The 27,975-nt window shown below is 43.6% G+C and overlaps 1 protein-coding gene across 5 annotated transcripts in view; it reads right to left on the minus strand.

Annotated features, from left to right (window-relative positions):
• DCAF1 (DDB1 and CUL4 associated factor 1) overlaps positions 1 to 27,975 on the minus strand; it is a 1,123,544-nt gene that overhangs the window by 752,770 nt on the left and 342,799 nt on the right. For all 5 annotated transcript variants that reach the window (XM_086938831.1, XM_086938834.1, XM_086938833.1 and 2 more), the window contains exon 10: positions 7,970 to 8,149. In XM_086938831.1, coding sequence (XP_086794957.1) covers positions 7,970 to 8,149 — 180 coding nt within the window. The remainder of the gene's footprint in view (positions 1 to 7,969; positions 8,150 to 27,975) is intronic.

Raw genomic sequence — 27,975 nt, forward strand, 5'->3', positions numbered from 1 at the left:
ATATAGGTAGATAGGTACATTAGTGGGTATACTCCACCACTAAAACAGAAACTGAAGATAAACTGCCAGCTCCACAAAAAGGTGGCAGCAGAACATGCCTCAGTGCCTTGGAAGGGAGTTATAAGTCCTTCAGAAAATGGTAATCTTTACATTTAAACAAATAATTTAATCAGCATTGGCATCCAATCAAAAATAGACAACTTGAATTATATTGATTGACACTGCTGACAATTGCAGAAAATATACTAATAAAGAATAAACACAAGTATATAAAAGAAAAAGGTATTTACCGTCAATAACGCCTTATCTGGAAGAGACAATCTAGCCACACAATCCTTACCTTAGAATATTCCCCAGGCATCAGACTGGGTCTGTATATTTTTTTAGAGCAGTACCCCTGCGCACCAGTAGATGATGTCAATCGGCTCCGCGTGGAATTTTCCGCACCAGACATTACGTTCATGGTGCCTATATAGGAGCCAAACCAGCGCGCCAACGTTAGTTTCTATTCACAACTTTCCACGCCAGAATTGTGGAGCCACAAAGTACACTGAACACTAGCTCATCAAACAAGGGTCATCGAAAGGGGCAATCCCTATACTCTGAATCCGTTTGCAGAGCAGGGAAGATGGGTGGGTCGGTAAGGAATCTGCATCTAGATAGTCTCTACCAGATAAGGCATTACCAAAGGTAAGTAACTTGTTCATCTGCTTGAAACTTCTAGCCACAGATTCCCTACCTTAGAATAGATATCCAAGCAATTCCACCCTGGAGTTGGGGCTGCAACATAGATTACACTGGAAAGTCCTATAGGACCGAAGTGGCAAAATGCCCATCTCGACAGACACGACTGTTAAGGCAATAGTGCTTTGTAAACATGTGGTGAGAGGCCCACATTGTTGCCTGACCGATAACCAGGATGGGTAGTCTGCAATCTAACCGTGGTTGCAGCCTTTGTTCTGGTAGATTGAGCTCAGAAACCTCCAGGAAGTTGCTTTTGGCCAATGTGTAGCAGAATTTGTTGCAGTGCACTATCCATAGTGAGATGGCCCATTTCTGCCTTTCCTTTTTTGGCTCCAACGTACCCCACAAAGAGTTGATCATCCACCCGGAACCCTTCTGTGCAGTTAAGGTAAAATGCTGCCGCTCTACTTGGGTCCAGCCGATGGAGTCTCTCCTCTTCTATAGAGGGGTGAGGTGGGAGTAAAAGATAGGTAGGGTGATGGACTGGCCGACATAAAAGGGGGTGACCACCTTCAGTATGAAAGAGGCTCTTATTTGAAGAACTAGCTTGTCTGGGTAGATAAGGTACGGAGGCAAGGTGATAAAGCCTGTAGCTCACTGACCCTCCGGGCAGATGATGATGTCACTAGAAAGGCGGTTTTAATAGTAAGTAATCTGATAGGGAAGTTTTATAATGGCTCGAAAGGAGCACACATCAAAAATGTTAAGACTGACTTGCGGTCCTATGAAGGGAGAAGGAGGTAACGCGTTGAAAACATTTCAAAAACCCATGTAGAATAGGGGACTTGAACAAGGATGGGCAGTCTGGCAAATGCAGAAATGCAGAGACAGCCAGATTGAAACTAAACCGAAGAACTCTAGAAAGTGGTGCAGATAGGGGGATCAACTTGTTAATCTGTACTTCATGCCACAAACTTGTTCCAACTGGAGACATAGATCATCTTGGTGTAGGGACATCTGACTGTCAAGATTGCATTGCAGACTTCGGGCATAAGGTTGAAATCTATTAAATGTCCCTGCTCAATCTCCATCCATGAAGGCGAAGTGTTGGTAGGTTTGGGTGCAGAGCCCTGCCCTGATGCTGCGACACAAGTTTCTCCTGATGATGCAGCCCGATTGGTGGCCCCATGCTCACAATAGCTCGGGATACCAGATTCTGTGCCTAATTCAGAGTCACAAGAATGGCCTGTGCTCCATCGTTCCTGATCTTCTTAAGAACTCCTGGGAGTAGTGGCATTGGCGGAAAGGCGTATAGTACGCCAAAGCGCCACTTTAGACGAAAAGCGTGTCTGAGCGAGAGCCGCCTTGGAACCTAACACGCAAAACTGCTGACATTACGCGTTCTTCAGGGAGGTTAACAGATCCAACTCTCTTCATTCTTGGAAGAGACCATGTGCCACCTCCAGATGAAGACAACATTCGTGATCTGCTAGGCATCGAGAGCGGAGTTTGTTCGCCCTGGCGTTCTGAAAGCCCGCCAGGTATTAAACCACCAGGGATATGTCCTGGTGTTCCAGTCATCTCCAGAGGAGCAGAGCCTCTTGACAAAGGGTTCATAATCCCATTCAGCCTATTTGTGGTAGTATCACATGCTCGTGGTGTTGGCCTTGAACACCTGAAACAGCCCTTCACTGACTGAAGGAAGGAAGGCAGGCAGGCAGGTAGGCCTTCAATGCCATAGGATCGCTCAGAGCTCCAACAGGTTGATGTGAAATCCAGCTTCCACCGGAGACTAGAGTCCTCTGATATCCACTCCACTAGATGGCCATCCTAAACCAGAAGTGAGGCTTCTGTCACCACAGTCCGCTCTGGGTAGGGAAGGGAGGAGTGTCTGCCACTGATCCAACCACGTACTTTGTTAGCTACCACTGCAGGTCGTTTGCAGTTCCCTCCAAAATATGGGCCCTGTTGGAGAGATTCCCCTAATGCTGTGCTCACTGGAACTTTCGGTCCTTCTGTAGAGTCCTCATATGCCTGGATTCAGGAGGACATGAGGCTCAGCAGCCTCAGAGTCAGTCTCACCGAAATTCAGGAGGAAGGCTGAAAAATCGATATCCTAGTCTGAATATCCTGGACACTCTATTTGGGGGCGGGAATAGCCTCAAAATTGCAGTGTGTCCAAAACAGCTCAGATGAAAGGGAGCATCCGAGAGGGAGTTAGGTGTGACTACTGCATTTTGATAGTGAACCTCAGCGAGTGCAGAAGGTTTGCCAAAATCTGGTGGTGGGAGAGGACTGCCTGTGGAGAGCCCACCTTCAACAGCCAATTGTAGAAGAAGGGAAGACTGGAATCCCTGACCAGCGCAAATGAGCAGCAACCACTGCCCTCACCTACATGAACAAGCAAGGGGCGTTGGCAAGGCAGAAGGGGAGCACAGAAAACGGAACGTGCTCTTGGCCTACAGTAAACAGAAGGTAGTCCCTGTGAGCAGGTAGGACGAGGAAGTGAAAATATGCATCCTGCAAATCGAGCGACTCTATCCAGTCTCCTGGATCTAGGGCATATAGAACTTGTATAAGCGTGAGCATTTTGAATTTCTCCTTTTTTAGAAACAGATTGAGAAGTCAAAGGTCTAAAATAGGACAAGGTTCTCTGTAATTCTTGGGCAGTAGAAAGTAGCAGAAATAGTGACCACAACCTACTACTGAATCCGGCACCTTCTCTAAAGTTCCCTTTGGGGACCGTAATGAGAGGACCATAAGGGATAGCACTGTAAACAGGTTTGCCCCATACTGAGCACGTTAGAAGATGGTGATTGACGCTATGTAGGTCCTTCAGACCCCGTGATCCTCACTCCACAGGAAAAATGTTCAACTCCAGGGACAGGTTTTGAGAAAGAAAGGAGGGTGTAAGTTTCTTTCTTGGAACATCGCGGGGATGGCAAATAAGATTGACAATCCTGGGTGATTGGCCCTTTGAAAAGTTTTGATGTGATGTGCCTCCAGGAAACCTGGGCCGTTAAGAACAATTTTCACCTGGATGACTATAAAAACCTCTTTCTCCAAGCAAACCCTTCCTTGTCAGGGAGAGCTAAGGAGGGCTCATTACATTTGTCTCGTTAGCCGTCACGGACATCTCAGTATCTGCACTCGTGCCTTGCCCTAGGTACAGGTGCTGTTGCTGTCTAGTGGTAATAGTAGACGCCTTTTGGTTAACTTCTATAACGCTGGAACCATATACGAGCGTGAGGGTAATCTCACAAAACTGGAATCAGTATTACGGGATTGCATCCTGAATGTTCAGAACATTTACTACATCTTCGTAACACCTTCCATGCTCAGGACGGCTCCCGGCCGTCATGAGTCACAGTAGGGACTCGTCCGAACATTGCCACTCCGCCCACGCACAATTTATTCCCCGCCTGTGCAGGAGAATTAATCAGTGGGCAGAGTTTCGGACGTCTTCCGGCCGTCATGAGCACACGGCTACTATGACTCATTACGGCCCGCAGTGGAATTTGCTGCGCGGCAAACGGGTTAACAGGGGATTTTAACATCCATGTATGTGGGAATATATCAGACAAGGAGGAGTGGAAGCCATGGGTTGTGCTCGACAATGAGGCATGCATATGGAACATACCACTCAGGGTATAGAGCTTAATGCACTCCTACTCGAATTTGATCTAACATCAGTAATGAATAAGTTACCCCCTGAGAAATCAGACATTCATCCCACTTTTATGGGTGGAAGGTGTGAGATTTTTATTGACTTTACCTTTGTATCTACCCCTTTCTTTTTTCTGGTCATGGATTTTTCTGTTCAGTTAGGCAAATTTAGCGATCATAATCCTAGCTGTATAACAGGCTAGTCTCGTGCATACGGATGTTCTGAGGCAGGTGGGCGAGAAGACCTCCCAAAGCAGTCAAGGCAGAGAGGAGCTTTAAACAGGGGTGTATAGAACCAGAGTTAATTCACAAGGCTCCTTCAAATCAGTGTCGTAGGGCGTTTGCCACCTGTCTCGATGGAAAGGCTAGTGCCTCGGACATCTTGGGCGCTGTGGTACTATGTCTGCTGTCATACGGAGGCTACTGAGTGTCCAGGTTGGGGGCAGGGAGCTAGCAGGCCCAAGGTGTTTTTTACTCTGCGTGTTCCCATGCTTCTAAGATGTTGAGACAGGCTCTGAGCGATAAGCCCCGAGATATGGTAGTGGTCAAAGGCCTGCTCGGAGCATATAAGTCTGCACTAACAACTCGTAAGTCCGCCATGAAGGAGGAGGCCTGGTCTGACTTAGCGGCGGCAAGTACTTTTTGAAACAGTTCTAAGTTTTGGACTATTATTAATAGTCATTTCTCTCAGAAGAGAATGTTCACTTATTGGAAGCCCAAATCATGGAGGATGATTGGGTACATCTTTTTGAGGGCATCTTCCAGCCGGATTCTAGACCTATCGAGGGGCAAGAAAGGGTGGAAGGCAAGGCGAATCTTGTCTTCTCCGAACAAGAGGTGAGAGCTGGTATCCTAGGCCTGACTAATAGAATGCTCCGGGATCAGACGGGATCCGGACGGACCTCTATATTGCCCAAGTAGATACTTGGGCCCCGTCCTCACTGCTGTAATTAATGCCCCAGTCCAACTGGGCCGCCCGGATTCCTGGGCATTATCGACTATAGTCTCGATATTTAAAAAGGGTGATCGGGACAGAACTTCATATTACAGGCCCATTTCCTTCCTGGACTCTGTGGTGAAGGTGGTGGGACGCATGATTCTTGACAGATTGGTATCCTGGGCGGATGAAAGTAAATTTTTATCTGAGATCCAATACGGCTTCCAGCCTAGTCGAAATATTGTGGAGCAGTGTCTAAATTTGTATCTTGTCCTGAACAAGTATACGGTGGCTCGTGCCTGCCCCATATAACTAGCCTTCAAGGACCTGTCATCAGCCTTCGACTGTGTGAATAGGTCCAAGCTACGGCAGTTGATGCCATCTCTTGGCATTGACAAAAACATCATTTTGCTTTTGAGGGATCTTCATCGTGATTCAAGGACTGTAGTACATCACTTCAAGGACTTGAAAGTGTCCCGTCAGTTTAACATCAAGAGGGAGGTGTGTCAGGGGTGTATCCTCGCACCTTTCCTTTTCAATCTATATATTAATTCCCTAGTAAAGGCCCTGCTAGCAACAAAAGCAGACACCCCACAGGTAGCCAAGCCCAGTCTCCCGGTCCTCTTGTATGCAGACGATGCAGTTGTCCAGACAAGGACTGCAAGGGGCCTACAACTTCTTCACAATTCTTTTGCCTCTTATGGAGGAGCTGGACCTGTCAGTGAATCACTTTAATCATATATTATGCAAATGGGCCCCAGTAAGACAAAGGCAAAGCAGCCCACTTCTAAATTAGGAGATTCATCAATACCCAAAACAAACATTTTCTCCTATTTGGGAGTAGAGTTTGATGAATCCTTGAGTTGGTGCCCCTTGCTTAACCGTAAGAAAGGGGACCTAGCGAAAGCCTCTGCAGCCGTTTTAAACTTTTCCAGTATAATGGATGTGAACCAATAGGGGCCCTCTTAAAAATTTACCAGGCAAAATGCAGATCAAAGGTCAGTAACAGGAGTGAGATATGGGGTCACATTGAGCTTGGGGCTATGCAGAGTACTGACAACTCATTCTTGCGAAGGGTCCTCTCTGTTCCGCAAAGTACTCCATCTTATGTTGTTCATGAGGAACTGGGGATGTCTTTTCTTGCTGATGAGCTGGCCTTCCGCCCTTTGGCATTGTGGAGCAAGACTTGGTCCAAGCAAGAGAATACACTTAGTAAAGATGTTATACAGGATTGTCTCTCTCTCGACTATGCCTCGTGTATTCGCTGGCTTCAGTACATAAGAGTTGGCCTAGCCAAGTTAGGAAGAGTTGACCTTTACACGAACCCCGAGGGAATTAAAAAAAAGGACCTCGTTTGGGCCAAGGAGTTCTTTCTAAGAAGACGTCAAAGTGATAGGGAGGGTAACAAATTGTGTAAATCCAGTGTGTGGAAGTACATCGTATTGAAAACTGTGCCTACTGCTGAGACCTACCTTCTAGGGCTTAAACACATTTACAACCATTTCTTACTGACTAGGTTTCGGCTCGACCTCTTCCACTACCTATTGTCACAACCCCAAGGTTCCCATAGAGGTCAGTGCCGCATGCCCTGAGGCTCGATGGAAAGTCTCCTCAGGACATGATGCACTTTTTATTGTTTTGTACTTTTTATGTTGTACCTAGAACGCCATTTATTATTTCCATTTTTTTTAAAACGGGTTTTAGGAGAGCAAGACCAGCTTTTATCTTTTTACAAACTCTTGTCCAGTGATACCGTTTTGTACACTCTTTACGGGTTGCCATTAGACTTAGAGCAAGCTGCAATTAACACTTGTATTTAAAATCATGTCTTTTTATTCTCTGTTTTGTGTACCCGATTTTTTTTTTTTTATCTCTTTCAATCTGTAACTTGAATAGAACGATGGTATATTGCAGGTTGTTTGACTTTTATGGTTTTATCTTTAAAGCCAAATAAAGTTATTGTTATTGGAGATTTGTAATGCGTGCGGCTAATCAAAGGTGTGTTCCGGTGCGACCCAGCAAATGAGAAACAGTGATAGCAAAAGGGAAAACAGACATTAGTTGAATAGGAAAGTTTTAAGTTTGTTGTTGTTCACTGACATTGATGATATGTGATTACTTTGTTACACTGTAGATGAGTCCCAACATTTACAACTCTAAGCATAGAAAGAGTCGTGGCTATTAAAGAGAGTAAGGCATGGAAAGAGTAAAGCATAGAAAGGGAGCTGGACAATAAAAAAAAGACGGGTGAAAGGTCCACAATAAATTGTCCTAGATTAAGCACTAGAAGCAGGTCCTTAAGCACCTCTTAACACAGTCTTTTATGTCCATTTATTTTTTACTTGGGAGCTCTTCTTACAAGAGGTCTCACACCCTTTATTTCATAGTTTTCCACTTGAACCATCTAATTTATTGCAGACTACAAAACCTTGCGGGCTGTTACCTAACAGTATCAGAATTCTGCAGAAGTTTCTACATTGCACTAGAACAGTCTGAATTACTGTCAAAAATACTTTATTTTAATTGAGATGCATTTATTAGTATATGTTCAATTTAATACTACTCACTTCCTTTGCAAAATCTATTTAACAATGCAATAGAATTTTGACAAATACATGCATTTGGAATGTATTTCTATCTTGGCAAGATATTTCCACTGTCACTGCATATATCATCACCTACCAGATTGACTAGACGCCGGAGCCCATCCTGCTTATCAAAGAGTTCCAGAACAGCTCGGAAGGAGAAACAGATGGAAAAAAACATGGTGGCATGGCAGCAGCCTGAGGCGTGGGAGCATTCCATCAACCAGAGAGTATAGTTCACCACATCTGATAGCACCTTGTGAGGATGCATGCACACCTGTAAGGAGAAGAATATTAGTGAGAAACACCTGCAAAAATGGTGGTTGATGTGCTCAACTGCACAGAGGAAAATGTAACATGAATATAGGAAGGGAGCTAAGACTACATACCCAATGGAAGGAGAATGACTAATTTGCCTGCCTAATAATGGAAATGGACTGTGCTCATAAGAACCGCCCTGTTTTGCCTTTTCCATGTGCTTAACCTTTCAATAAAGGCAAGTGTACACAGTCACCCTATTATAATATGCAATATTTTCAACCAGCATGTAGCCGCACTGAACTGAAGAAAATTTACTTTTATGTAATAATGATTATGCACCTTAGTAGTGAGGTAATATGAATTTTTATGGTCAATTGTGTCCCCTATCGTAGACCCCAACGGCTCCATGTACCTGCTTCTAGTACATGTAAGTTCCCTCCACAACCAGCTATGAAGACGCAAATACATTTGCGTCCAACGTTAATATGTCCTCTTTCTGATCCACCATGAATGGGTCCGATATTCAGTTCCTAAGTGTGCCTTGCCAACGTCTTTACATGGTGCACTTTCATGTTTTTCTGGCCCTGGCGAGTTTGGCCTTGTTTTCTGCCATTCAAGCTTTCTCCTGCCTTCTGCCTCTGGAAGCTGCCGCCTGAATCTGCATCTGTATCCATGACCTTTCACTCACTCCCTGCGCGGCTAGCGGTGCCTGGCTCAGCCTGCCGGCCTGCCAAGACCGTATTCAGCCTTCAAGTTATCTGCTCCGCTCCTCGAAAAATACATTCCTGTCTAGTAGTTTAGGTAAACATCCTTCCCAGCTGCAGAGCAAAGGGCCCGGCCTTTCTGTCTCCATGCAAGTAATTCATAGCCTCCGTTACCATGGTAGGCCCATGGCCCCCTGCTTTACACGTAGACACGCAGTTGCATATACACACATTAACAGTCAGTATAGAATAGCCTCTGCCCAAGAGACCTTTCCTTCTAGATAATACAGTTCCTCAAACACAAGATATTAGATATGATTTGGGATTAGGTTGTTCTGACACTCCAGACTTCTGTCTCCACATGTAGGGCTAAATGTCAAGTCCCCTTTACCCTCCAGTTACACGTCAATCATACGTCATGCTGCTGCGCGCGCATCTCTGCCACATGTTCTTGCTGACTCTGCAGGATCCTTCTAGGGATCCACCCACTTATGACACCTTTATGTGACGTTTCTTGCACACACCTCCGTGTACACCCTAGTGCACGCCTTCTGTTACGTATTCCTGTTCTTATCTCGTTTCTCTCAGCTGTTACGCTTTCTGCATTCAATGTTACTGTATGAAATGACTATATATACGATTTCTTGTTAATAAATCATTGTACATGTCCATTGCAATTCCCACCCTGAACCCTCGTGGCGATGGGTCATGCTACCATTGGTTCGAACCAATTCCTTTTTAAGGAATAAAACCCCACTTTAAACCTCAGATACCACGGATTCTGCCTCTTCATTTTGACTGAGTTATTCTTATTGAACTTTACCGCATAAATTCCGTATAGGTAATTAAAATTTACCACATAATTTGGCGCCCGAACAGGGGCCCCTCCCCCACCTTACGCGCCGGCGGTGCGTTGCAGGCCCGGTCCCCTGCCACAGCGCTGACGGACAACTACGCGTACCCGCAGGATTTCCTGTATCTCCCTCAGGCCAACGGAGGTGACTGAGGCTGCGATCGACACCCAGACGAGGCGGTGAGGAGTGCGGAGGATCCCGACCAGAGCCTAGCTGAGAGAGCAAAGTCCGAGGTATCCGGAGGCCCACCAGTTCCGAAGTTCCGAAGTGCTTACGTCACGAGTCGAGTCCAGTCGAGTCCAGTCTAGTGTCGAGTTTCCGAGGCCTTCTGTTCCGTGCTTCCCGGTGAGTACCGTTGCTGGGGACGCATCTAGACGAGCGCATTAGTTTGTGCCGGTCAAAACGGGTTTGGGTACGCAGACCCGGTCTGCACTGTTTAGCGGTGTATCTGTACTGTTTAGCAGTATATCCAGTATGCAATTAACTAGTTTTATTCTAATCGTTATTGTTCGTTCTGAAATGTTTTAGTATGTTTTAATGTCGTGGTATGAGTGATTGTTCGATCTGCATTATTGTGTTTACTGTATTAGTTGTGTCCAAATTCGAGTAAGTATCAAGCCCAGAGTAGCACGACTTAAACATGCCGCTGTTCTCCAAACTAAGACAGATAGGAACTAGAAAAGGGATTCTAGAAGAAGCAGTGCCCGTTCCACCTAGGGACACTCCAGGGCACTTTATGTACCACAAGCACGGCCTAGACGCTGTATTATATCTCGATTTGTGGGTAGACTATACTATAGATTTAGCAGAGAATCAAAGATGTCCCGCTGCAGGGACATGGGATGCCGAGTGCATCATGAGAGTAGAGAAAGCGTTATGGAAAAAGAAAGCCAGACAGTCACAGAAAGACGCCATTGAACTATGGCGTAAAGAATCACATAGGCGCACAGAGAAAGCACTCAGAAAAGCAGAGAAACATAAAGAGGATTCAGACAAGGCCCAAGAAAATGTATTAGTTGAGGAGGGGATACGAGTAAAAACAGAACAAGTAGACCGACAACGAAACACTCTTATGAATGGTATGTACCCTTTGCTGGCCGAGGGTTTACCTAAGGCCACCCCGGAAATGCCGAAAGATCTGCCCCCTCCCTTGCTCCCGACTAAAGTACATCACAAGACCACAAAGGACATATTCCTTTCTTCCTATCTAGACGACGTAGCTCCCGCATATACAAATCCACATGCTCAACCACTACCCGCTGATGGTACTCCACCCCGAGATCATCTACTCCCACCTCCGCAACGAACTCCTTCTCCCGTTCGACCCCCTGCACCTGTTCCCCCAACCTTTCCTGCACCTATTCTTCCGATCACTAACCCATTCAATCCTTTTGGTCCTGGCACCTCGGGAGGTGCGACAGGTTTTCAAACACCGCCACCAGCACTCCGATTGACTTATAGGGATCTAGCGCAACAACGTACACCTAAATCAGCCGATTATGACATACTTAAAGAACGTCTCTCAGACTGTAGATATGATCCAGTACCCGGTAAAAATGACGACAGATTGATGCTAGCATCAGTACGCCTAAGACGGGTTACCAACTTTTTACTGTTACTACCAGGAATGGTTGATCATCTAGACAGAATATATCATTTTGTTCAAACAGGGGAAGGCCCTGAAAGTATCGGCGAGGCCATGGCTCACCAGAAAGTTGACACTCAAGCCAAGATATTACGGTTTTTTATAAACTGCCTAATAAGAGAACAAGATAGGCCAGGTGTAGACCCGGAAGAAATGAAAGCACTTAATAGATGGGGTCAGAATATAGCAGACGGGAACCATGATAAACAGAGTTGTATAAAAAACATGTACCAAAGAATCAGAAATGCAGTAATAAAAATACATGAAAGAAGATCGCAAGAACCAGAAATAGATTCAGACAAGGTCGAATCCTCAGGGGAGGAGGAGGCACCAGAAACAGCAACAGGACAATCGCAATTACCAGTTAGAGAAATGATAGCATATGTAGGTAAGGGAAGACCCTATAATAATTCAATGCGTCCGGTACGTCCGGAAAGTAAAAGAATCTTTCAAGCTGCCATGTCAAATCCAAGGACTCCCGAACATCTATTCCAGGCCGCTGATAGAATACTTCAAGAACGCATGGGGTACCATGTACTCAATTCCATGGATGAACAAGAACTGGCCAGGTCAGCCGTACAATGGACTGATGATCCTGATAAATATAGTGATGATGGTTTAGTGCAGACCTTTTTAAATCTTTCCCCTGATGAACAGAAATTAGCTGGTATATATATGGTTCAGCATCTCATTACATTATTCAAAGGCCAACATTCTGACCCAGGTCCCTTACCTGATATATTAATAGAACTACTCTCGCCACAATGGAGAGGTCTAGGTACTGACTTGATTAAAGTAATTCTAGAACATCGACACAGGTATAATACTTTCCTGAATACACTGTTTGTTCCAGCTCCACCCGTAGACAGAAAAACGTATTACTTAGACAGACAGAACGCCTTACGAGAAGTGCATCCAGTCCAGAATGCTGATAATTCCTTTAGACGCGTGTTTGTGTACACGCCTATAACGAAAATGGAACTGTTAGAAATGAAGAAATTAGTGCCCAGTCACGATAAAGACTCAGCAGGTTTCCACCGCGAAATCAAAGACATGTTACTCATGGGGGATTACACCTACCCCGACATTATGAAAATATTGAAAGTGTTAATGCCTTCCGGTATTTACGAGAAACTCAAAGAAAAAGATTGGGAGGTAGGAAACCAAAAGATAGATTGGGCTGCATTAGAAGACGAAGAAAAGACTCGTACCCCAGGAACAGGGCTTGGGGACAAATCTAAAGCATTACCAGGATTGTTAGTGCAAGTATTGCCACGTTTATTAGCAACTAAAAAGGAGGACTGGGATGCAATCTCAGCCTGTAAACAGAAACCCGATGGAGACACTAGCGATTTTTATTCCCGATTTGAGAAATGTTTTGGTATTAATAGTGGTTTGAAAACAAGTAGCGAGTCATATCCACATCTTTTCGTAACAAAGCTAGTAGAAAATTCCCTGCCCCAAGTTAAGAATCGTGTACAGAAAGTCGAGAGCACATGGCAAGCAAATACACCCTCACAAATGTTACAAATGTTACAGTATCACCAGAACAGAATTAGAGAGGAACATGAACAGAGACGCATGAAAGACACGAAAATGAAAATGTTAGTTGCTCAGTCAGTTCCAGCTGACGGTCAGAAAAAGGGCACGACACAGTCAAATAATTCAACAGCTCCTGTTAAAGGGACATGCAACTATTGCAAACAGCCAGGTCACTATATAAACGATTGTGCAGTTTTGAAACATAATATACTTACTGGAAAAACTAAAGAGAGACCGCGTCCTCCTAGACAGGACCAGGTCCAACAACAAGTACCACAGAATATTCAGCCTATGCAAGCCTCACAACTGACAGTAGCGGTACCACAACCCCAACCGATTGCTGCAACTCAACATGCATCACAGCAGATGTACCAGTATGCCCAGACTGATTATCCCGATTATCAGCGATACACATGAAACAGCCTAGAGAGGGAAGTTGGCTTGCCTCTTATTGAGGTTCCTGTAGATCAAGAGGGTCCTTATGTACACAGTCAAGTATTAGGGAAAGTCAGAAAGTTTTTAATTGATACAGGGGCAAGCCGAACAACAATAAGTCATGACGAGGTCCCAGGGGCACCCCTCTCAGGCTCACAGAATGTTTCCCTTGGTTTTTCAGGCAAGCCTATTATTAATGAAGTATCGCAACCACTTCCCCTTGCAGTTGGTCCATTGACACGTACTACAGATTTACTGCTCACAAAGTCATGTCCAGAAAACTTGTTAGGTATCAAGACTTTGAAAGCTCTAGGAGCTGTTATTTGCTGTTCTCCGGAAGGAGTACGGTTGTTTCTACGTGACTTTAAAGGTCACTATGTGTTGAGAGATATTGATTCCCGACTACAGAATGTACCTGCACATTTATGGGCGCAAGGCCCCACTGATGTAGGTTGTATGCACATTACACCGTATCGAGTCACACTCAAGCCAGGTGTTGTTTTACCACGAATTCGACAATACAAGTTACCACCCGATGCTGTAGTGGCTTTACTGAAAATCATTGAAGAGCTCATTGCACAGGGAGTGGTTGTAGAAACCAACTCGAATTTATGTAATTCTCCTATCATTCCAATTCTTAAACGTACAGATCCCAATGCACCACCAGTTTACCGATTAGTTATTGACTTGCGCGAATTGAATAAATGTATTGTACCGCAGTACCCTGTGGTCCCAGATATCTCATCTCTATTGACAGCTATTGATTCTGAAGCAACGTTCTTTTCTGTTATTGATCTTAAGAACGCCTTCTTTAGTGTCCCAATTGATCCGGAAAGCCAATACCTTTTCGGATTCTGTTTAAATGGACGAAGCTTCAAATTTGCACGCGCACCTCAAGGATTCACAGAAAGCCCCAGCATCTATAGTCAAGCACTGAAAAGACAACTCGACAGTATACACATGGCTGAAAACACTGCCCTACTACAGTATGTCGATGATCTGCTGATCACCGCCCGAAGTGAACCTGAATGTGAACTAGCGTCACTGACGGTTTTACATTTCCTGGCTGACAAGGGGCACAAGGTATCCCCTTCGAAGCTGCAATTCTGTGTTCAGCAAGTTGTTTACTTAGGTCACTTGCTGTCCAAATGGGGGAGGCAGCTAACGCCCGATCGCATCCAGTTAATTGCAGGTATGTTACCACCCAGGACACAAAAGGAGGTGCGGGCTTTTATAGGCCTCACTTCTTACTGCAGACAATGGATCCCTCAGTATGCATTTCTAGCAAAGCCACTCATTCAGTTAACAACTCAGGAGGCAGCGTCTTCGACTGTCCTCCCTTGGACTCAGGAACATACACAAGCTTTTGACGACTTAAAGAAAGCCTTATGTCAAGCACCAGTTTTAGCAACACCATGCTACAGTAAGCCTTTTACACTTTTCGTCACAGAACGTGAAGGTACTGCATTGTCGGTACTCACGCAGGATCAAGCAGGTTCACACAAACCGTGTGCTTACTTCTCTAGTACATTGGATCCAGTAGCCCAGGCTCTGCCTGCGTGCTTGAAATCAGTTGCAGCAACAGCTCTAGCAATCAGACAAAGTGATTCAATAGTGTTAGGACATCCATTGACAGTACAAGTTCCACACTCCGTGGAAGTTCTTTTAAATCGAACACAGACTCAACACTTGACTATAGCACGACTGACAGGTTATGAATTAACATTATTTCAGCCACACATAGAAATTAGACATTGTAATACATTGAATCCTGCTACACTTTTGCCATTAACTGAAACAGACCCATTGGCACATGATTGCATTGAAGTTATTACTATCACGACGAAACCCAGACAAGACTTGACAGACACTCCATTACCAGATCCAGACCTGACACTTTATGTGGATGGTTCATGCATGAGAACAAGTACAGGAGAATTAGTGGCCGCCTGCGCAGTCACAACAGAAACTGAAGTCATAGAAACAAATTGTATTGACACCCTTTCAGCACAAGCAGCAGAGCTCATCGCTCTGACTCAAGCCTGTATTCAAGCCAAGAACAAGAGAGTTAACATATACACAGATTCCCGTTATGCATTCGGAGTCGTACACGACTTCGGTGTCTTGTGGCGAGAGAGAGGTTTTTTGACTTCTCACGGTGCCAAAATTCAACACGGTCCCCTCATTCAAACTCTATTAGATGCAATACATCTGCCTACAGCGATATCCATCATGAAGTGTAAGGCACATACAAAAGTTACAGATACTATTTCCCAGGGTAATGACCTGGCAGACCGAACCGCAAAACATACAGCTCAGAATCAGATTCACACCACTGACCTGACAAAGACAATAGGCGCGACACCGACACATTGCATGACAGTTAAGGATCCCGCCCTAGATGTAATTGACATACAGACACATGCTACACCAGATGAAATTAAGAAATGGACTGAACTAGGAGGGACCCAGACAGATCAAGGATGGATGACGAAGGGAAAATCCACATGGTTTCTCCCCGACTCTATGGTTCAAGTTATCATTAATACCGTACACAGTCCAGAACATTTAGGAGAAAAGGCCATGTTAGACAGTATTCAACATCTCTGGTTCAATAAACACTTACGAGCAGCAGCCAAACAGAAAGTGCGTACTTGCATGATTTGTTGTCAGTTCAACCCAGGTAAAGGCGTTCCCGTAGAGCAAGGTGGTTTTCATCCTCCCGATCACCCTTTTGAAGTCCTCCAGATGGATTATATTCAGATGGAACATTGTCGAGGTTTTAAATATGTCCTCGTAGTTGTATGTGCACTTTCCCGTTGGACCGAATCATATCCAGTCCCAGATTACACTGCTCCGACCACTGCCAAGCAGCTGGTTCGTGAATTTTTCCCTCGATATGGTTTGCCCCGTGTTGTGTAATCAGACAACGGTCAGCCATTCTCGTCCGAGCTTATGAAGCAGGTATCACTCCTGCTAGGCTACCAGTGGAAGTTCCACTGTGTCCGACATCCTGAAGCAGCAGGTCTCGTAGAGAGACACAATCAGACCCTGAAAACTCGTCTAGCAAAAATCTGTAAGGAGAAGGGTGTCGACTGGATCGTAGCTTTGCCAGTCGCCCTTTTTTATATGAGAATGGTTGCACATTCCAGAACAGGGCTATCCCCGTATGAGGTGGTCTTTGGTAGACCACCGAATATGTGGGGGACGCCTTTGCCAAGAAAGATTACTGATGTCGATTGTAATATGTTGACAGATTACCTTGCCTCCTTGATGTCTGCACTACAATCATGTCGTTCACAGGTCGCTGCAGCCTTTCCCGACAACACCGAGGTGAAACCGCATGATGTTGTTCCAGGAGATATCGTCCTTGTAAGAAATTTTGACAGGAAAAGTCCGCTGGAGCCCAGGTGGCAGGCGCCGAAGTTGGTTCTTCTCACGACGAGGACTGCAATCAAGGTCGAGGGCCGCAAAGGGTGGCTGCACTCAAGTCACGTGAAGAAATTTCGTGCATTGCCAGAGACTGACTCACCCTCCCCCTCTAAGGACTGTCCAGATTCTAGTGACTCTAAACTTCCCCTGATAGAGAAAACTCCACAGCAGGAGTATAAAGAAAAATTGAGGACTAGCAAGTCAGACAGTTTAATTGTTTAAGTCCTCCCCTAGGTGAATCGGTTAGACGTGTTTTCTGACATGTATCCCCTAGACCCCAACAGAGAGAGAGATAGACAGAAACAGCTCAAGAAACGTGAATATTGCAAATCTCTCCGCAGCCACTGTATTGTGACTTTATTGATTATGTTTTTTCTGAGCCTCATGATTATTGCTGCAAGTGTGCTTCTCCACATATACTATCCTATATTCAAGCGTGAATTTTCTTCCTTCAACGTCACTGCCGAGCATTCTTTCAGTGAACTGCCCCCGCACGAGTTATCTTACAGACTTGCGCTGCGCAACAATACATTTATTAGTATGTTACATCATTCCCATCAGACCAGCAATGCTACTAATTGTTGGATATGTGGCCGACTCCCTCCCTATCAGAAATACAAAGGAGTTCTGCCTCTTTTTCCGTATCCGTTCACACATAATGGGTCCTGTGGAGCATGGTTTAGTTTGATTAACTCTTTGAATTCAGACTCCGTAGTCTACCAGGGTAACTGGGTATGGGGAAACCTGAACGTCGTTCTGCATAAAGTCTGTTTCCCTGACAAGGAGGGTCTCCCCAAAAGGACAGGAACTGATCTAGAAAATGAAGTATATGGATTAGGTAACTTTACACTTAACCTCATGATTCTCAGTGTTGAATCCGAAACAGAACCAGTCTTGCCCGCCATGTCCGTACTTCCAGGTAAAGGTGAATTATGTGTCAGAAAAAATGGTTCAGTACACCTGGGTCATAGTAGATGTACTACTGTGATCGAATTCAGTGATAAGGGCAAGTCTACCTTTAAAGCTTCACGTTATTCCTACTTCATTTGTGGTCATACCGCATATATACGCTTACCTCTAGATTGGGATGGCACCTGTTACATTGCATTCCTTCTGCCACCTGTTTTCCTAGCCCCTCCTGATTATCATAGAAATACTCATCTAGTACACAATAGACCACAGAGAGATCTCCCGATTGTCGACTATACTGAAACGGCATGGGAGCAATACACAGATTTCAATAAAGGTTTCTTTCCCTACCTAGGTGCTGTCTTTAATAGTAAACTGATATGAAAATTAACTAGAACCCTTGAAGCTGTAGTGAATGAAACTACTTCCGCCCTGGGCAACTTAACAGAGGAGCAGTCTGCGATGCGGATTGTTGTTCTTCAAAATCGTCTCGTCCTTGACGTCATCCTGGCCAATAGGGGCGGAGCCTGTAAGGTCATCGGGTCGAGCTGCTGTGTTTTCATTCCAGAAAACGCGCCATCAGTATATAGAGCCATAACTCGCCTTCATAAGATTGCAAGTCTGATACATCAGAATCCAGGCACCTGGACTTGGTCCGGTTGGTTCTGGACAACGTTGTCAGCCTGGGGATGGAAAGTCCTATCCTTCCTAGGTATTGGCCTTCTCATAGTATTCAGTTGCTGCCTATGTCTGCAATGTGGGCCAGCGATTTGTGGCTTGTGCGCCACATCCTGTATTCCCCATTCAAGTCCTCATTCAAAACGCCGTAAGAAGAAAGAAGAGCAAATGATGTTACATGAACAAATTGATAGATTAATGAGGATTGATATATCATGAAGGGTCCGTAGGGGACAAGGAGGGAATGAGGTAATATGAATTTTTATGGTCAATTGTGTCCCCTATCGTAGACCCCAACGGCTCCATGTACCTGCTTCTAGTACATGTAAGTTCCCTCCACAACCAGCTATGAAGACGCAAATACATTTGCGTCCAACGTTAATATGTCCTCTTTCTGATCCACCATGAATGGGTCCGATATTCAGTTCCTAAGTGTGCCTTGCCAACGTCTTTACATGGTGCACTTTCATGTTTTTCTGGCCCTGGCGAGTTTGGCCTTGTTTTCTGCCATTCAAGCTTTCTCCTGCCTTCTGCCTCTGGAAGCTGCCGCCTGAATCTGCATCTGTATCCATGACCTTTCACTCACTCCCTGCGCGGCTAGCGGTGCCTGGCTCAGCCTGCCGGCCTGCCAAGACCGTATTCAGCCTTCAAGTTATCTGCTCCGCTCCTCGAAAAATACATTCCTGTCTAGTAGTTTAGGTAAACATCCTTCCCAGCTGCAGAGCAAAGGGCCCGGCCTTTCTGTCTCCATGCAAGTAATTCATAGCCTCCGTTACCATGGTAGGCCCATGGCCCCCTGCTTTACACGTAGACACGCAGTTGCATATACACACATTAACAGTCAGTATAGAATAGCCTCTGCCCAAGAGACCTTTCCTTCTAGATAATACAGTTCCTCAAACACAAGATATTAGATATGATTTGGGATTAGGTTGTTCTGACACTCCAGACTTCTGTCTCCACATGTAGGGCTAAATGTCAAGTCCCCTTTACCCTCCAGTTACACGTCAATCATACGTCATGCTGCTGCGCGCGCATCTCTGCCACATGTTCTTGCTGACTCTGCAGGATCCTTCTAGGGATCCACCCACTTATGACACCTTTATGTGACGTTTCTTGCACACACCTCCGTGTACGCCCTAGTGCACGCCTTCTGTTACGTATTCCTGTTCTTATCTCGTTTCTCTCAGCTGTTACGCCTTCTGCATTCAATGTTACTGTATGAAATGACTATATATACGATTTCTTGTTAATAAATCATTGTACATGTCCATTGCAATTCCCACCCTGAACCCTCGTGGCGATGGGTCATGCTACCATTGGTTCGAACCAATTCCTTTTTAAGGAATAAAACCCCACTTTAAACCTCAGATACCACGGATTCTGCCTCTTCATTTTGACTGAGTTATTCTTATTGAACTTTACCGCATAAATTCCGTATAGGTAATTAAAATTTACCACAGTAGGACCTGTATTATTCACCCACCTATGGAAGAGATCACAACAATAAGAATTACCCAATAAAGTGTCTTTATCAAGCACCTCTTATAGCAGGTTGACCTTCAAACCAACAGTTAACTAAACTGGTCCTGAAAATCGGATAATGGTAACCCTCCCAAGGAGTCTGGCTGGACCATATATGGAAATATAACATGGAAAGCTATAAAACTATCAGTAATTGTCATTCTTTTGTAAAATGATTCAGTAATAGATTCACAATATATGCAGAAACCTATAAAGTAGTTTCACCTTTTACAAGTGATGGTGGTTTAAGCAGCCCTGAGTATTATCCAAGAACTGCTTGCTAATACTCCATGACCTCTGGTGAAAAACAAGCTACTTACTTTTGACTAGGATTCGTTACTGTTAGTATCTTGTAGAGAGGCACACGCCTGAATCATTCCCGGTCGCTGAATTGGAAGTCAGAGCGTACTGTAAAACAGAGCTACACAGTATTCGAAAATGAAAGACAAAACAACATTATTTAATAGCCCTTTAATCTCACTGACAAAAACAACCAAACTTATGCCAGTGAGGTGAATGTGCTCCCCTCTCCAACTACCTGGAGATCACTGCAGATCAGATGTTGAAGCACGATTATAAATGGAGAAAATCCATGTGAGGCTTTGAAAGGAAGGAGGTCTGCATGTGAATCTATTAAAGATCCCAATGCAGTTAAAAGTAACTTGTTTCTTCAGCAGCACTGGATCTCTCATAGCTGCACAAGCTTGTAACTACATATTAAGCAGTACATAAAAAAATGGTATTAGTCTAAACAAGACGTACATTCAAAGTTGAAAAAGCAATTGCACCTCACTGGAAGGGGTTACAAAGCACCACCTGCCCAACTGCTGATTCACTTATCATTTGTGCTTTCAGTCAGTTGTGTCTTGTAAAAGTATGCCAAATCTTTAATGTGGCCTCTCCGCAAAGGTCCGCAAGCGGTACCCTTATATAGAGAGCTACCATAACGGCTAATACCTCTGCCAACTAAACTGTTACTTTGTCTCAAAGGGAGAGTTGGCTTTGGCACGGTAAAAGGTGATGGTAGCCATAATTCACTGTGCAATCTCATAGTCAGAAAAGGAACATCAAACGTCTAACAGCTGATTTGTGAGTCTGATGTGCATCTTTCTTTTTATATAAAACTTCAATAATTTGGGAATGTCCAGTGCATGCAGCAATTTGCTTCCTGCCTTTGTAAGATTCAGGGGAAAAGGACATCAGCAGCCTGTTAATTACACTAGAAATCAGATTGAAGGAAGGGTCCTAAACAGTAAGAGCTGGGATTTCACTTACTCCCTACTTACAGATGAGCATACTAGAAAGAGCCCTACCTTCAAGGATACATATTTGAGTTCTGCATAATGAATGTGTTAGAAAATACTTTTCAATAACTGAGTACGGCTAAATTAGGTTTCAAATTGACATACCAGACACCCGTGGAAAGGCCCAAGATAAACCTCTTGGCAACACTCTGATGATTGTTTGTTTGCAAGTATAGGAGTGGCATTTCTGAAGACCATGGGAACCATGATATTGACAAAAGTTGACCGCCAGGTAACTGTATATTAATCCAGACTGATAACAGATAAAGCAGGAAAGGCAAAATATGGTGAAATTGCAAACACATTGGGTGTAAGCCCTGGAGTAGGAACTAAACACTATCTCTTCAACTCTGCTTGATCTATTTGTAGCTGAAGATGCTCTTGCCCATGCAAAATTGGTCAGCATTCCAATAGAGGTCTAGTTGTCACAATTTGAGGCGTTTAGGAGCCTTGTAGTGAAACTCCTAGAAACCAGTTACAATGCGGGATATAGGTCAACATATTTGATTCGAAGGCACTGGTGTGCTCAGAGCCAAAAGTGGATACTTTCATCCGATCTAGAAGATCTGAGAATCAACACTGATAAGCACACTTCACTCTTAATTTTGCTTATGGTCTTTGGAACGAAGGAGGAAATAGAGAAAAGCATATGCAAATTTCCCAGCACACTATCAAAAGGACTTCACGCTAGGATACCTACTGCTAACACCTGGTGGCACAGAACAGGTATTTCACATTTGTTTCTGGGGTGAAAAGATCCTTATGCTCCACTAAGGCAATAAGTCCAGCCAAGCTTGACCCAACTCCCACTCATGACACTCTCCTGTGGACTTGACAAGAATGTTGGCCCAAACATACCCAATGCTAGGCCATTGTTCTGCTCTTGGAGGCAACATTATCCACCCTAATCAACAATGAAGAGTCCTGAATTCTTTAAAGTTACTGCTTCAAGGAGTTTCGAAAGGCCTTGGACACAAGGACATTGACGCACAACTTATTTTATTTCATGGTTCACAGCCTCCTTGTTTGCAGTAGTCCTCTCAAACTTCCATCAACATGATTGTCATCATAACGAGTTGCAGGCTATGAGCTTGGAAGTAGAGGCGTAAAGAAATGTAATGTCTTCCTCCAACATGTGGGGGCCCTTCCTCGTTCTAGATGTGATCAGAACTTGATCACCCCAAGAACATGGGAGCTACACTTCAACTCTTCTTGTATCAGATGATACTAGAAGTAGCAGAATGTTATGGGAGAATCAGGAGGACAACATACATACAAGCAAAAATATAGTAGAACTGAGAAGGAGGATACTCTTTAAAATTGTTTGCAGTTACCAGATCTTCCGAACCCGCTCATGTGACAGAAAAGCTTTTCCCAATGATGTGTATGGCATGGCTCCCAGAAATTGGAGCTGTGTGCATGAAAGCAAAGTGAACTTATCCCTGATAAGGCTCAACCTTAACCTAGGCAGAATGCAAACGCAGGCATTTGAGGACATCCACGAACATAGCAATTTGCCATTTGCCCTTGATTAGCCAGTCCGTCAGGTAAGGGCAGAACTGATGGTTTTCCTTTAACCAATGTCACCAGCATTAGAATGTTTGTGAAAATCTGTTGTGAAGATTTTATGCAGAAAATAAAAATGTAATTGATAATTGCAATCTAACCCCTCAATCCATAGGAACAAAAGATGTTTAAGATGTATAGAGATATGAAAGTAGGGTTCTAGCAAGGCAAATGAGGTCTCAAATGTGTCTTAGCGCAAGGGCAGGATGTCTTAAAAGGTTATCAAGTAAAATTACTATTGTTGGAGGCATCCGTTAGGTTGGCACAGATCTGGGACAAAGCGCCAATCCGGAGATTTAATCTCCACAAGGAAGAATCCAAGATAACAGATGCTGAGACTATTATTGAGGCTAGTGGGCTGGAAAACTCAACATTAAGAAGACTGGCTGTGACCTCTGGTGCCAAGAAAAAGCTACTGCTGTAATGCATCATTTAAGTGGTGATCAAAACTAATGGTATTGTCCAATTTTGTACTTCCATCATATACGACACCTGAAGGAAGCGGATGCTGGATGCATCAATAACAGCATAGGAGGTGTGACCTCTCGCTTAAAAAAAGGGCATTACATCCTTTCACTTGTCTTCAAGAATGAGGCCAAAAACTGGTTTGATGTCTACCCACATTTGCCAATTACAGTTTTCTGCAGTGGCCATCCAATTTCCACTTTGATCAGCGTTACATAAGTCCCTCCATCTGCCCGTTCAGAAGGTACGGTACAACACCAGTATAGATACTTCAGTCTACATGACCTTCTTTCCCTCTTCCTAAACATGGTCAATAAGACGGAAGGCCTTAACCACGCTTTTGTGTGGGTTGTGGACATTGTAGAAAAAAATTCCTTTGGGCTAGTCGCACCTTTTGGATGTAACTGGTGATATCATTGGGTGGGGAAACTGATGGAAGAAGAGTTTTTGCACCAATACTAATAAATGTAATCCACAAACTGTTCCCCTGATGTGCCTTGCTACACCACACCATCCTCTTAACCATCCGCTTCATTGCCCTATGTATTATACATTTATGCCTGGTGATGAGTGGCAACTGATGTCAATGGAGCAGGATGCAGCACGGGTGAAACAGCAAATGTAGAGGTATTGGTGCTAATGATGAAACTTGTCAAAAAGTCTGCATCATTTTTTTCAAATCCATTAAGTCAACAGGAACTTGCAGCATCAACAGCTCTCAGTACTGTGGTCTGCCGTCATAATAAATCAAATCTTAAGGCATATCTCAAACTCATAAAATCCTGATGTCGGAAGCCATAAATCTGAAAGTAGGAGCCAGCCTTCACTCTCATTTTGCTATTTAAATTATTGAAGATTCTAGTTGTGGTCCTCTTCTTCAGCCTGATGATACTGAACATGTAAATTAACTTGGGTTGTATGATAGCCCATACATGTCCTCGCTCTTAGCCTCACCTTCCTATTTTGTCCCAGTAATCTTCACTGTGGACTTCACAGTGACTTTATTAGGAAAAGTCTTGCGATGGCCGTAGCAACCAAGTGGCTGATATCACAGTGATTTACTGGTTGTTTGAGAAAGTTTCTGAATTGTCGGTGAGGAGGTCACTGAGGTGCCAGTCACCGTTACAACTGTCCCAGAGTTAAACGTCATCAATGCTGCTTTAGTATCAATGAGGAAGCAATTGATGTCATGGTGATTGGAGCTGCAGATTGATTTCCTCCACAGAGGCAACGCGAATAGCGTTGGAAACAGACATTGTCAATGCTGATGGCTCTGTGGTGGTCAGTAATAAAGTCAGCATTGACTTTGCTGCGAATCGAGCATCATAGACGACTGGTTGGTCATCAATAGTCATTTTAGCTGGCATTCCAACTTGTTATTGGGGTCGGTAAAAGACCTTTGAGCCTTGTTTTGCATTTTGAAGACCTTGGCATAAGGCTCCATGAAAACTGAAGGCAGACCTTCAGAGGAGAATGCTTTATAAGAAGACACTTTACTTTTCAATATGTCTATATGAATACACTATTTAACTTTCTCGCAATTTAAGTGGGAGTACTCCTCACTGCCTGAAAAAAACTACACGCAACAACTGAGGAAACCTGCCAGGGGGCAGGCAAAGTCACCCTAAAAAAAAAAGAGCAAGAAATATGTAGGTTTGTAATTCCTTATGTGAATACTAGAAGAAAGTTCCAAGAGGTCCCTTGCTCACACAAGGAGTACAGGTGAAATGCAAGCTATGGTGGCCTCTTGAGGGAGTGATCAACAAAAAGTGAGCGACCCAAAATACCCTTGAGGGTATCGTGTCGTGTCAAATTAGGTACATGTGCTGCTCCTATTTTATAAGTTTGTGTGTCTCCTGAGTGTTTTGAAGAGGTTATCAATTGTGTGCCACTACCTATAGTTCAACAATGAAATGGATTTAATTCAAACCGGAAGATGTGATCTTCAAATATCACAAAGACATTTCTCTAATAGCACGAGTGAAGGCGAAGTGCAACGCAGCATACAACCAAGTTGAAGGCGGAACGCTTTCATGTGTGCCTAATCTGAGGTGTGCCCCGAAATAATTCTACTCTTGCGGCATAATTAGATTTATCCATATATCCTGAGAAATGTCTTCGTGATATTTGAAGATCACATCTTCCGGTTTGAATTAAATCCATTTCATCGTCGAACTATAGGTTGTGGCACACAATTGATAACCTCTTCAAAACACTCAGGAGCCACACAAACTTATAAAATAGGAGCAGCACATGTACCTAATTTGACACAATACTGTGACCGATTTACAACCACCCTAGATCTGCAGCATTGGGAATTGAGATTACAACCCTTTCTATACAGATCCCAATTGACATCAGTCCTGAAGATGGTTTCTGCAATTGTTTTATAGGAAACCGAACCGTCGACCTTTCATCTTATCCCTGTCTTGTTTTATTCAGTTTGATTTGGGATAGGTGTCCTTAGGTTCTGTTGAGTCGCTTAATAATTTATTTGTGTGTGTACCCACAGGCCTAAGTATTTTTGTATTTTCACTTATCTGTATTTGAAACTACTTATTTAAACGACTCTTTGATAAAACTATATTTTTCCAATACACCTTTGTGTCTGTTGTTCATATGTTGTCTATATGTTTTGACCAAATAGAGGCACTATATCCAACCAAAAATAACTGTGCTCAATTGATTGTTGATAAGGAATATTGATGTATCCTTCCAAATTACTTTGAATTATCAAAAACTTTCAAAACAAATTCCCTTGAAGGCATCTTTACCTCTCTAGAGGGAGTGGCATTTGAAGCTGATTCACCTAACTGGCTAAAGGTGGTGTTCTTCCATTTGTGAAAAAAATAAAAACTATTCTATGGCTTTACAGGTATTGAATATGGTCTGTTTCTTCTGTAAAGTACTATGGGACTCCCAAGTTGACAAAAGGGAATGATTCAAGCACGTAAGTCCTTAAAAAATCCAATGGTGTTGAATGAATTTGAATGAGAGAGCATGGTTTTATGGTATTTCTTTTTTTCTTTAACAGCCTGTATTTATCCATATTTACATTTTACTAATTGTACCTGTATTCATCCATACTTATTTTGGATTTTGTGAAAAAATGAAGATGAAACTAGTATATTTCCATATTTCTTTAACCAATAAATATACAGCCTTACCTGAACTCCTGGCAGGTTTCAATGATAGGAAAGGTTAGAGATAATAAATCAATACACATATATAAATATGCAAATTTATTATCAACCTTTTGGACATCTACTGCTTTTTCAGCTTCATTTCTAAAATGTCTTTCTTTTTTAACCCCCTTTCCTGTCAAGCGAGACATCTACTGGCCTGGCAGTTATAATTGACATCATTTATAATCACTCAAAAACGACCAAATTTCCATTTTTATCTGTATTTAAAAATAAATACAGCCAGGAAAATGTTTGTCTTTATTTATCTGTAAAAAACAGTAAAAAACGGAAGACAGGGAGTCTTAATTATAATATCTTACGAATACATGTAATGTAGTCAACATAGCCATCAAAATAAAAATTGGGTAATCACAGAAGGGTTTTGAAAGCAACCTTAACCACCTTCTTCTCTGAGTCTTCTTCCTGCTATGGTGCTTTTTAAATCACTATACTAACTATGTTTTCCACCAGTCATTTATAGTTTAGCGAAGATTGTGTCTTGTAAATATTCTTCTGAAAGTACCAATCAACATAGGATACCTTGTCCATCCAAACAGAAAACTGAAGATAAATTGCATTCCCTACTAGAGTGAAAGAACCATCAATGGAGCACCAGCTGTTTGAAAGAGAATATAAACCTTCTCCAGATAAAGCTTCTGTTTGATGTTCAACAGCCTGATCTGGAATCCATTTCAATGTTGTCAATTTCTGTCAACCCCCTCAATAAGAGATTTCAAGATTAGATTACTTAGAACACAACTGCCAATCTGTGTAAACTGAGTCCTGGCCCGAAATCCATAAGTAGTCAGGGTTATGATTCTTGTCTTCAACCAATTTGCAACCATACAAGTGTGCTCCTTTTGGAGTTTGGCAAATGAGGCCACCTAAATGTGGAAAGAAGCGAAGGATTAAAAAAAATATTAAATTGAGGTTTTCAGACATATCAGGAGGTAAAGGGAAAGGTTTCTTACCTGTAATCATATTTCTAGCCCATGGTAATAGCCACTGAAATAAATCATTCAAGTAGGATTTATAAAGTGTGGCTTGTCACCTGCAGGGTTTCCAGGTGCTTCCTGTAGGTGTCAGTTGAAGAGTCAGGTCTTGAGTCCCTTCCTGAAGTCGGTCAGCGAGGACGAGGTGCAAAGCTTTAGGGGGAGGGTGTTCCAAGCTTTGGCGGCGAGATGGGAATCCAACAGTGCGGTGTATGCGCATGATCTGTGCAAGGTGAGGTGTGCAGAACAGAGATTTATTTGGGGGGAGGAGGGGGGGGGGGTGTCATGGGAAGTGCAGACAGTGGTTCATGTAGGCGGTCCTTGGTCGTGGAGTGCTTTGTAGGTGTTTGTCAGGAGCTAGAAATTGCATCTTTTCTGGACTGGGAGCTAGTTACGCTCCTTTAGGTACTGGGTGCTGCAGATTCTCTTGGGCAGGTTGAGAATTAGTTCTGGATCGTCTGGAGTCTTTGTATGAGGTTGGTGGTGGTGTCTGCATATAATGCGTAGCCGTAGTCCAGTCTGCTGGTGATGCGGGCCTGCGTTACTGTCTACCTGATGTTGAAGGGGAGTCACTTGAAGAATTTGCAGGGTGTGGAAGCAGGTTGAA

The sequence above is a fragment of the Lissotriton vulgaris genome, chromosome 9, assembly GCF_964263255.1.
Source record: "Lissotriton vulgaris chromosome 9, aLisVul1.2, whole genome shotgun sequence".
Taxonomy (NCBI): domain Eukaryota; kingdom Metazoa; phylum Chordata; class Amphibia; order Caudata; family Salamandridae; genus Lissotriton; species Lissotriton vulgaris.